The following is a 13026-nucleotide window of genomic DNA, read 5'->3' on the forward strand; positions in this document are numbered from 1 at the left end:
ATAAATGTTTTATGAACTTGCATAATAAAACTGATCCGAGTTCACCTAAATATATTAGACACTGGTCATTTGTGATCAACTCCCCCTAGTGGTAAACCATCGGATTTTCGCAACGTTTGAAACAGTTATGACGTAATGAAGCCTCGTTTGCTAAAATCACGTGACTTCGGCCAGTTTGATACACGGTCCGAACCACTGATAAAACAAAAGATTCGTAAATGTTTCGAAGCCTCATGAAGCAGTGCTTCGAAAACGACCATCACTATGTATGCGCACATTTCTGTAAGCTGTGCACACTGTGCCCCCTTAAAAAAAATTGGTGCATGACGCCCCTGCTGCAAATCACAGGCCCGCGGTGGACGGCCAAAAAGTTTATCAAAAAAACACCTGTTTAATGAGCCTTTTGTTTTTGGCCACAATCATCAGTCTGCATTAGCGAGCAGCCAGCGGAGACATAATTAATAAAAGCAATCTGCCTGCTGTCAGGATAACAAAGTAGCTTCTCCAATTCCACTCATCTGACCCATGGGAACACAAGCTGCCTCTGCCGTTGAGCAACAAGTACATGGATACCCGCAATCTCAAATTAAGCATTTCGGATTTTGTTTAGTCTCAATTAAGAAGTTATTATGCTGTACACATAAAATATTTTCGCTTTCCTGTTTCCTGCCTCAAAGAGGAAACTTCTTTGTTTCTGTCAGAAACATTATGCCTACAGTTCTCCCGACTGCAGGGAGGGAAAATGCAATCACTCAATCACTTCTTTGTATGATAAGCCAGTAATTTATGAGAAAGATTAACAATGCTATTTTGTGGGTATTCGGTATAATACAATGTGTCCCTGTGGTTTATGGTTAAAAAAACATTATTTTCCACATACTGTACATTTTTGTAGCTCAACATTTCACTATTTTCTGAAATGCACGGATTTGAAAAGCTCTGTGTCCCTGATTGGCTGGCTAATCTGTTCATTGTGATTGGCCTGAATACCTCTGACGTCAGCAGGAAATGTGACGCTCCTTACCATGTTTGAAAGATTCGGTTGCTAACAGGATTTAACTTAGAGGCTGAATCCGAAGCGGGAGGAATTATGATAATGTCAGTCTTGTCTACATCACCAATCCCAGGCAGTAAACTGTTTCCTACAATCCGTGTGCTTGTTGTAGTCCAAAAAAAATGCTATACGTTGGAGACGATAACTCGCGTCATTGTTCCCTTTGAGGTATGTACCTTTTGCATATCGTTAACATGCACTAATATACACTGTCACTTACACAGTAAAGGAAATGTAAAACATGAATCGGACAAATAGGTGCTCTTTAAGACCTCAAGGGGTTTGCTCTTATGACTCAAATATTATGTGAACTGACTACTATGCTTTTTGTTATGAATTTAAATTTGCTTGCGATAGAGAAACCAAACCAACGTCCCTTTAAAGTCAGATATTCAATGTGTTCTTAGTTTGTGACACCACGGAAAAATGATTTAATGATTTGAATGATTAAAAACAGCAAATAAATAAACTGGAAAAACAGGCAGGATTCCCTCCTCTCAAACACTGGGGGCGTGTCCTCTGTCTGCACTGAAACCACGCCCACTCGCAGAAAAGCTGCCAGTCTCTCTTAACTTAAAAATACCGCTATAACCTGAATGGATACCACCCGTGTGGTCTCAGAATACCTCAAGTAAACCGAGTACAGTCTGAGGATTGATAGAAAGCCAAAAATAACAGATGAATAAGGAAGATTTTTTGGCTGGTGCAGAGTTCTCGGGCTGCATACAATGAGCCATAATGAATATCTGTTGATGATGAGAGGAGGTACTTGACAACCATATGGAGTGGACCAGGTGCGGGTGGTCTGCTCATTAGATGGACAGTTAATGAAGTGAAAACATGGAAATGGCTGCGAAGGGTCAGATAAACACACACAAAGAGACACAGTACAGATGGGGGACGAGATGCTCAGCTGTAACTGATTGGTAAAAGGTTCAGTTTTTTGTGGGGTGGGGAGGCTTCCACTTTTTCAAAACCCTCATATTACGCACCTGCCAAAGGCCTGTGCGGACAGCTGCCTGGGTCTAATTGGGGTAGCCTACACTGCTGTCCATAGCAGTGCTGAGCATATGGTCCACAACCACTAGGGAGAGAAGGAAGCAGAAGGTGGTTTGATCCAATCCCAGCAAGGGTTCACTGACCGGGCAGGATTGGCTAATGGGGACCCCACCTGGCCCCCATTCTAATTATCAGCCGCATGTTTAGTGCAGCCACAAGGGCACGTGAGCACCTCAGGTCTGAAGGTGCCTCTTACAACTGAGAGCCTCATAACTTTAATGAAAAATTAGGATCCTTGTGTATAAATATTTCAGTGACTGCTCATCCGAGGGGCGCAAATTGAAATTAATTGTTCTGAGTGTCATGTGTGTTGCTTGCATTTTCAAAATATGTGTTTGTTGCGTCATGTTAACCATGTGCATCATGTGTTGTTGTCAAAATAAGTGCCTGCTGTACACGCGTCAAAATCATTTATGATAAAAGAGACGCTCACGTTCACGAAATACACGCAAGACACTCCCTTAACAGTAAACTCTGAGAGTATCTGGCAAACGCGAGCGTCTCTTTAGACGCATCTGCAGCAGGCACTTATTTTGACAAGTCATGTGATGCACACAGGATCTCTCGATGCGCAGAACACATATTTAGAAATAAAAAACCACACACATGACGGGCTACATACATGTTGTGACGAACTTCGTATTGAGCATCCTCGAAAAAAGAAGTCACCGGCCGCCACGGAAATATTTAAAAAGGATTATATGTATATCAAAGACGCACCGTCCATGCAAGCCAGAAGAAACAGTCACTGATGTTGTAGTTTACTTAGTAGAGCATTGCATTAGCAACTCAAAGACCATGGGTTCGATCCCACAGATCACACATACTGATAAAAGCTATAGCTCGAATCCACTTTAAGTCGCCTCGGATCAAAGAGTCTGCCAAAAGCAGAATAAAACAGTACTGTATATACATCTTACAGAATGTACAGGTTGAATATAAGCTATAGCTCTATTGCATTAGCAATGCAAAGGTCATGAGTTTGAATCCTAAGAGAACAATGCACTGTAAGTATAAACAATGCACTGTAAGTTGCTTTGGATAAAATGTATTCCAATTGCATAAATGTTTTTATTAAAAGCACTTAATATTAATTTAATCTAATAACTATTAATTTCACACCTGGATAATTACTGCAAATGTGAAGTTTTTACTGCCGATAAATAATACAATGGCAAGCACGTACCGTTCTGCCATGCCAGAAGCAGTTGAGGTAACAAACAAACTCATTCACACTCACCTGGCGACCTAAAGGTCCAGGCCTCATCATCATCAAAGTGTGTGTCACCGGCTGTAAATCGCTCTCCAGGAAAAAATGCGTGGGCTACCGTGCCACCGGGTCCATCAAAAGGGTAGCCGTCATTATGGTCCGCTTTGGTGAAGTCAATCTGGATGTCTGCCTCATTCCCTGCCACCTCATGGAAGTTGAGGGGGGCGATGTCACTCCACACCTTGAGGGCATAGTACATGAGCGCCCGAACCGTGTCCCGTCCCAGAAGCACTGACTCTTTTGGAAACGTCCTCACCCTGTGAGTACCAGAAAACAGATGTCTATTAAATTTTGGACGGCTATTTAAATGCAAAATTGCTTGCTGGGTTACTAAATAAAAAATGAGAAAAACCGCATACTACTGCATTGGATGTGTATGCTATATATACTGTGTAAAAAACAGAAGAATTGAGCCCAATTGAAGTGCACGTTCTCAAAACAAATGAATGCAAGCGGCACAGTTGCACAATACAAGATACATTTGAATGTATTGTTCTACTGACACACTTTGAGCAAGGATAAATGAGTGTTTTGAGTGCTAGGCTTTCCAAGAGGATTGTGGGATTGACAGCAGCACATATAAAGTTTACTCACACCCCAAGGCTACAGAGCGTTTGTAAGCACAGAGCAGTTTTTTCTTTGTTGAAGTGGAAACATACTGTACCGGGTTGAGACGCGATGCAAAAGGTCAAACCTCAGCGTACACAGTCAAACAAATACAATAAAATAATGCATCACAGACAGGTAATTTAAATACTGCATTATTTAACATTTTTAACTAAACATGATTTGTAGAAATGTGGACAAGGAAACATGATGTTCGTAATGCTTTTTTGAAACAGTATGTGGTGATAAGAACTTTAATAGAAGTAAAAATGACAAATAGAAATAAAATGACATTGGTGTAAACTATAGTTAAGCCTATCAAACCTACACACAATAAAAAGTGAAAAGTTGTATCAACTTAAAAAAAGTAAGTTTTTGTTTAAAATGTAACTTTAGGTAATAAATGTAACTTTTTAAATAAACTTTTTAGATGTTACCAATTGAAGTATTTTTTTAAGTATTACCAATTGAAGTAATTTTTTAAGCTGATCCAGCTTATACTTTTTACAGTGCAAAAGTAATAACCTCTAAAACACAATGCAAATTTCATACTTGAATATTGCACAGAATTGTAAATTTTTCATTGTGTATTTAAATCAAGGTTAAAAAGTATAAAATACCATGTCCCCATATATAGTCCCCTCAGCGAATCTTAGACTATTCCCAGACTGTATATACTGGAACATATTAACATTTTGTATATTATAGACATCCACTTACAAAATCGTCTTTGCTAATTACAGATATTAGCTAATGCCTACGGGGTTTAAATCGTCACTGGTCTCACGATATCTCAATGCATTACAATGCATTGCATCCATAATTTTTAATGAAATTTTAAACTAAGTTTGGGAGGAGCATGATCATATAATCCAACCAATCAGCACAAAGGTCTCTATATCTATCAGTAGGGGTGTCACGATTCTCCAAAACCCTCAATTTGATTACATTTTCGATTCTAAGGTCATGGTTCGATTCGATTCTCAATTTTTGCATTTTTTTTACAGCACAAAAAATGCTATGCCATTTTTAGACTAGACTTTTATGAAATAAAGTGTCTTTTGCTAGTTTCAACCTGGCGCAATTACAGTTTTCACATTTAGTGCCATGTTGTTTAAATAGCAAATGCATTTGCGCCCAATTTTGCGCCCATAGGCGTTCTGGTCTGAAAACGAGGTGTGTTCAGGCGCATTGTTGGCACGTTGCGATTTTTGTTTTTTTAAATGCTACCCTACGGATTTATTGTATATGATGACTCTGTACCTGTGGATATGGTAAGGTGAGAAACATTTTAACTCTTTCCCCGCCATTGACGAGATATCTCGTCAATTCAGAGAAAACGCTTCCCCGCCAATGACGAGATTTTCCGTCTTTCCACAATACCGTTATTATCCACCAGGTGGCGCCATTCAGCAACTTTTTAAACCCGGAAGTATTGCCCTATGGCAAGCTGCTGCATGTCCGTGTCTGTTTTAAAGATCGCTCTGAATGGGATCTCTATGAAAAGTCGTCACAAAAATTTAATTATCTTTGCTTTTTGCTCAAAATATGGTGTTTTTGCAAAAACCTACCCATATTCAAAAGCTGATTGCAAAAGAACCACTAAAGGTAGGATGAAACGGGTTTTTTTTGTTTGAAAGCAGAGGGTCTGTTCATTCATTTGGTATATTGTATGTTTATATATTTAAAGAAGAACATTTTCTGGAAGGCATTAAACTTTGGTGAAAATCATGAAAAACGCTGGCGCTGGCTGGCAACTTTTTTTTAAAAACGCTGGCGGTGAAAGAGTTAAGGAATGCTTTTTAAAAAAAACATGGTGCTGTTCAAGTGCTGAACCGCTTCGGCTCTCCGCACATTTGTAAATTCTTTATCTATTTTTTAGATTGTATTTTTAAAGTACAATCCTTTTCTTGCATATTTGCAAATTATTTTATGAGATTATAATGATTATGTAGGATATCAATACATTTACAACAATTAAAAGCCTGCTATTCGTATTCTATGACAAAAAAAAGGCTTTTAACTCTTTCACCGCCAGCGATTTTTTTTTTTAAGTTGCCAGCCAGCGCCAGGGTTTTTCATGATTTTCACCAAAGTTTAATGCCTTCCAGAAAATGTTCTTCTTTAAATATATAAACATACAATATACCAAATGAAAGAACAGACCCTCTGCTTTCAAAAAAAAAAAAAAAATTTTTCATCCTACCTTCAGTGGTTCTTTTGTAATCAGCTTTTGAATATGGGTAGGTTTCTGCAAAAACACCACATTTTGAGCAAAAAGCAGAGATAATTCCATTTTTGTGACGGACTTTTCATAGAGATCCCATTCAGAGCGATCTTTAAAACAGAAACGGACATGCAGCGGCTTGCCATAGGGCAATACTTCCGGGTTTAAAAAGTTGCGGAAGGGTCAAGCCACCTGGTGGATAATAGCGGTATTGCGGAAAGACGGAAAATCCGTGATTGGCTGGGAAGCGTTTTCTCTTAATTGACGAGATATCTCGTGAATGGCGGTGAAAGAGTTAAAGGTTTTAATCCAAAAGTAAAATTTTAATTTAATGAAAACAACACATTTTTTTTAAACATTATTCTTAAACTGGAGGTCCTCTTCCTCCACTTAGTTTTTCAGTTTACAAAGTTTTCTGTCATCTAAATAGAGATTAGACATAGCACAAGCTCAACTAGCTTTTAAAGGGGATGAGAGATACTGTAAGACTCTCATTGGTTTATTACACGTTACGCCCAAAACACACCCATTACTCATTAGGAGATTATGAACAATGCTTTTCGACCGTGCGCTCGGCGCACAAACCATTTTTCCTGTTGTTAAATTAGCAAAGTGGCATCGGACAAGCCCATTTAGACCGAGCGCCGTGCGCTTTAGACAATGCGCTTAGATTGTTAAAATAGGGCCCATAATATCTGACCTTGAGCCTGTTGTAAGTTTCACAACAACTTATTATAGTTGCTTAAGAGTTATGAAAACAGCATTTAAACATGACTTATAGTCTCACAATCTTGTCTGAGTTCAGGGTTTTTTTGTTTCCCATGTAAAGAGCAGCTCGAGTGGTGTCTCCTGCGTCTGCCATCATGCTACAGTATCTTTTAACTGGGTGTAGCTAGCAAAGTTACAGGAGGTTGACTTGCAGCAGATGTAAGTCTGTCTCAATCACACTTTTATTGTTGCGGCTCTTTCTAGTCTTTCTTGTAAAAGCCCCGCTTTAAAACTCTGCTCCAGCTTCTCTCTGCTTCTTTGATAAGGTCGATTGAGCGCTTTACATCCTAAAGAACGTTCAACAGCGGTCCAAGTTGAAAAATATAAAATGTACTTCATTTACGTGTGCACCCTTACCTCATAGAAGAGTTAAACGTGCTTTTAGATCCAGTAATTGTTCAAACTGACATTGTTATGCATCGTAAAAAACGATTTTATACACACACACACATACACATACATTTATATGAATATTTATATACACGTATACATTAGACACATCATCAGCTTGAAACAGACAGTAATCCTTTCTAAAGACCATTCTTAGACAGACATAAATACACTGACATTTGCCCCAGATTTTCTTGCTCTTAAAAACAGGTCTGAAACCCCTCTGTCATCTCTTCCCAATTTAAAGTAACACCCAGAGTAATGGCTGTTGCATTGACTTTCGACAAACACATAATCTGTCACCTTTTCTCCTTTTTTGTTTGAGTCAAGGTAGTTCGAAGACAAGTAAGAGTGATATGAAGGTCCACTTACACCTCACAATCACAGTAATCGCTTCCTCCAAGGGCAATTTGAGCCCTCTTTCCAAGAAAAGACAAATCGATGAGAAATTAATTTCAAAGTGCCTCCTTTGTAAGTGTCCAGTAAGAAGTGTGCCCTTTGCGCAGAATACACTTATCCTACCTGAACCAGCATCAGGTCCAGGCAATCCATTAATTCTCCAGAACATTGGCGTTCCTATTGGAGTGGGTGCTGGTGTGCCTACAGCGTATTGTCACTGGATGCTCAAGGTCAGTCAGGTTTTATGGAGATCAAGGCTTGTAAGATGATGAGTTTACAGCGGGTGTGAATGGAAATGCAGGACATGCACAAGAGCAGCTTGTCAGGGTCAACGCTGCCCTCAGACGCATTTAAAATGAGTTAAGTGACCTCTTTGTGTTCTATCGCTCTCTCAGTGATATGCTACATGCATTGTACATTATTCATCCCACCTCTTTGGCTTGACTTTCGGCAGATATGCACTGAAAATGCTAGGTATCTCAGACATCAATTACGCAATGCAACACCTTGGGACCTTGGATCACAAAGGAAACATTTGGCACGGAATGTTGTTCATATAAAATATTTGTTTCGCCTCAGACAGATAGAAATCCAGAGCTTGAGTAATTTAAGGTGAAATTAAACGCAGAGATCATGGTATGGCCTAGTGGTTTAAGATCTGGACTGGGGACAACAAGGTTGCCGGGTCAAACCATTGGTCAGTTAAAACCATAGTCTGACCCCAAACCCAAATTTTTTGAACATATATTGTTGTGTTGGACTGGTTGGGAGGATAAGCTACAGCCCTTATGAAAATTAACTATGGTTTTACTACAGTAAAAACACAATGGTTACTGTAGTAAAACAATTGGTTTGCCAATGGTAATCAATATGCCAAAAAGACTGCAAAAGTAAAATAAAACATGGTGAAATTTACAATACTGGTTTGCTTATTGAAACAAAACAATGGCACTAATGTATGTCAAGATATGTCAGTACAAGGTGTTTTAAAAAATAAAAGCAGCTCAAACATGCACTTTAGTCTGGGACTAGGATAAGCCCTGTCTGAGAAACCACCATTAAGTCTAAGTTTAGTGTATGTATAACTTTAAGCATGTTCAAGTTTAATCAATTATTAAAAATAACTTAAGCTAATTCAACTTTATATTTATAATTTAAAGCAACTCCTCACTATTCAAGAAAGTTGAAATGAATTACTTGAATTATTAATGAATTATTTCAAATTTAACCCTGGAGAACCCATGGGGGCAAATTTGTTCAATAGAAGAAATGGGTTTTTGGATTCTTCTGGGTTCTTCGGGGTTAAGTGATTAAAAGGAATTTGTTCATTGTCAATAGGATAAACAACTATTATCAATAAATCATCAATAAGCCTAAGAGAAGCCATGAATAATCTATGAAAAAATATGAGGACACACAGCTTGAGTACCCTTGCAATTTTTTCTGATTAGTCCGTTAAGACACTCGATTTTCTTATGCATTACAATCCATCTTACTGTAACTTCTTGTCAGATGTAGTTTGCATTCAGTACGTTTACAGTCTCCTTTGCCCAAAGTACAGAGACGTAATGCAAGGTCATCTGAGAAATCTAGGGAGGTCGGGAAGGGGGTATGAATTTCAAGCACAATTTTGCATCCATTCTCCTCATAATGTCCCCTCACCAGGGTTTCAATGATGGCAATATTAAATTGGCGAATAATCAAGGCTGTTTTTCCTCCATCTTGCCTGGCTGTTATACAAGTACCAGAAGCTAACAGAAAGGCTAAAAACGAGGCTATGAAAAGTTTGAGCATTATAGTGGCGGATAGATGCTTTTATGTTGAGCTTTCATTTTCGGGTACAATCTCCACCTTTGTCTCCATTTGCTATGATTAGATGGGTGGATGAAAAGAGAGAAAAAGGCCAAAAAATCAGGGGAACAAGCTTAAAAAGATTATTTTCCCTCCTAATTCTCACTGTGTGTCTGACCCCTGCGGCTCAGTGGCCCAGATATGGCATTTACCGTATGGTGTTGTTAATCAAACATCAAATCTATCCTGAACACTCACATCCAGACTGAAAGTGACATTAAAACCAGCATGGTATCTTTATCTTAAGGCTGTGATTTAATTAAATAATTATACAATCTGCATGTGGCAAACACGTCAGAGTAATACTTACAATGTAAATGATTGTACTAAATTAATATTACCACTACGATAACTACTAAAAATACTTCAGTATTATATCAGTATATCAGAATTATGTTTGCCATACATTCATTTATTTGTGGCACCCCACCACAAAATTAAAATTGACCACCACAAATAGATTTTCACACAGCATGTTTCTCTGACATTTTTGCTTGTGGCCAGCGCATGTTTTCAATTGTTTCCAATGAAAACGCAGCGCTTTTCAAAAACGTTTTTTGTTATTTCTATGCCCATAGATAAAAAAATTTCACCACGTGGCGGTGTGCACACTATCTAAGTAATAAAACTCATTATGTTCAGGCTGGAGGGAAAAATTCAGGACTATTGGAGATTGTTAAGGTGTTCCTCATGGATCTGTATTGGGGCATCTTTTATTTAGTATCTACATAAACAGTATTGATATTCAAGATGTAAATTTAACTTTTCCGCGGATGATACTGTCACGTATTGTGGTGCACCTTCGAAGTAGCTTTTGATGTTATTCAGTCTCGGTTTCATACAAAAAAAAAATTAAAGACAAGTTTATTTCTCTCCAGACGTCATGAGGCAATGTGATTGAGTTAGTAAAAAATAATAATATCTTGACATTATCGATGATAAATTATAATTTGGGACTCACAAAACAAAAAAAATAAAGATAAAGCTTGGGTTTTATTTCAGAAACAAGTTTTTTTTTTTGTTTAATGTATAAAAGAGGTTAGTTTATGCTACTTTTTTGCCTGTACTTTGATTATGGTGATGTGGTGTATCAGTTTGCTTCCTCTCAACTTCTTTCTTCTTTGGATGTTGTTTATCACTGTGCTTTAAGATTTATATTCGATTGTAAGCCTTATTGTATTATAGAGTAGCCTGGCCACCTTTGTCTATCCGAAGGAAAATTCATTCTTACTTAATTATTTATAAAACTATTCTGGGGTTGTTGCCTTTTTATTTAGGTAGTCTTATTAAAAAAAATTGTACCAGAGTACGTTTGATCCCAAAGTATGGTTCTTTTGGCTAGTGTGATCGCTCTGTACAGGACCAGGGTGAATTTTAGCTTACCCTGGAATGCTTTGCAGAGGTGGTCTCGAGTAGGTTTCGATTTGATTTAGGAGCAGGGCATATGCGCTAACTGTGCCAGAGGGCTATACTTCATCTGTTGCTGTAAAACATTCTGATATGCGCGTTCAAATACTTGTAGCCACGTGCCACTGCAAGTTGATTGCAAGTTTGTAGGGTTTCCTCTATCTTTTGACCAATACACTACAAAAAGTGACTGTCTTAGTTATTATTTTTGTCTTGTTTTAAGTACAAATATCTAAAAATCCTTAAAATCAAGATCTTCATCTTCATGAGCAAAATGACCTAAGAAAATAAATCTAATTTATTTTAATTTATGCATAAAACATACAAACTTTTTTCTTAAACACTTAATTCAAGAAAAATTATTTTTGCTTGTTTTAAGCACAAATTCCCATACATTTTGATATTTTTTGTCTAAAAGCTAGACAAATCTAGGCAAGAAAGTCAGTTTTTTGCAGTGTAGCTGCTGTCTTATTGTGAGTTTAAGCTTTTTGTTTTTCTGTCTTTTGTCTACTTGTTCTTTTAGGTCTTCTTGACTTCCTACCAGCAGCAATTTGTAAATGTTTATCACATCAGCAAAATTGCAATAAACTAAATTATAGTTAAGGTTTTAGTTACCCTTCCTGAAAGATAATTTAAGCTCTTTGGATATAGATAGGATTATCTGGCAATATACCAAGATGTAATGATTTACCACACTGATGCCCATTGTGTAAAGGCATTTGGGCTGGATTCTCAAGCGCACACGAAGATGCCCATGATACCAAAATCACAGCCCCTTCACACTCTCAATAGGTCTCGCTCTGAGGCAATTCAACCATTGTGAGAGATTCCAATTTCCTGATGGCAGGGAAAGGATTAGGTGCATCGAGGGTTCTGATAGACAGAAATGTGATAGGGGTAATGGAGGGTGGTGTGGAAGCAGATGCTTATCATGAAGCCATTTCACTCTCTTCCCTACTAATCAGTTTGAGAGATCAGCCCTGAAGACACACAAAGTCTGAGGGAAAACACACATTGTCATTGAGAGCAATCACTCCTAATCTATTTGAGTAATTAATGAGGATGTTAATGAGCAGGCGGTGGCCCTGAAGCGTGATGGTGAGGGTCTAATGTGAAGTGATGAACTCGTGATGAGGGGCTGTCCTGGATGGCAAATGATGATCTACAGGCTCTGAATACCGTACAACTGTAGACAGCGTGCTCTGGATTTTTACTAATTGAAGGCAATTACTTCAATAAAAAGTGAATCTCACTGCAATGTCATTAAATAAACAGACATGTGCAGACTAAAAAATACTTATTATACAGACAGTTTAGTTTGAAACAGGGCACAGTTTGTAAACAAAATTGGTAATGTGAATGCTGTCACGCGGACCCGGCAGCACAACAATAAGGTTGTATTTGTTAAAAGGACACTCCACATTTTTTGAAAATAGGCTCATTTTCCAGCTCCCCTAGAGTTAAACATATGATTTTTACTGTTTTGTATCCATCTCCATGTCTGGCGGTTCCACTTTTAGCATAGCTTAGCATAATCCAATAAATCCAATTAGACCATTAGCATCGCACAAAAAAATAACCAAAGAGTTTCAATGTTTTTCTTATTTAAAACTTGACTCTTTTGTAGTTACATTGTGTACTAAGACCGACGGAAAATTAAAAGTTGTGATTTTCTACGCCGATATGGTTAGGAACTATACACTAATCAACGACTTTGCTGCCATATCATGGCTGCAAGAGGGGCAGTTGATATTACGCAGTGCCCGAAAATAGTCCCCTGCTATTGAAAGTCAATATTATATATCTCTTGAAAGTAACCAAGGGGATTATTTTTGGGTGCTTCGTAATATCATTGCTCCTTAATTTGCATTTTGAATTAAAGATTATGAGGGCACATGAATAAAAAAAAATAATGAAGCACGCAGATAAGTCATTTTTATTAAAAATGCCACAATTTTCCAAAACAAATATTAGTTTTTCATTTCAATCTCATTG

General features: G+C 37.9%; 1 protein-coding gene across 1 annotated transcript in view; it reads right to left on the reverse strand.

Moving 5' to 3' along the window:
- mmp17a (matrix metallopeptidase 17a) overlaps window positions 1–13026 on the reverse strand; it is a 95253-nt gene that overhangs the window by 27488 nt on the left and 54739 nt on the right. The window contains exon 4 of the mRNA XM_065244138.2: window positions 3354–3640. Coding sequence (XP_065100210.1) covers window positions 3354–3640 — 287 coding nt within the window. The remainder of the gene's footprint in view (window positions 1–3353; window positions 3641–13026) is intronic.

Source organism: Paramisgurnus dabryanus, chromosome 18 (genome assembly GCF_030506205.2).
Source record: "Paramisgurnus dabryanus chromosome 18, PD_genome_1.1, whole genome shotgun sequence".
Taxonomy (NCBI): Eukaryota; Metazoa; Chordata; class Actinopteri; order Cypriniformes; family Cobitidae; genus Paramisgurnus; species Paramisgurnus dabryanus.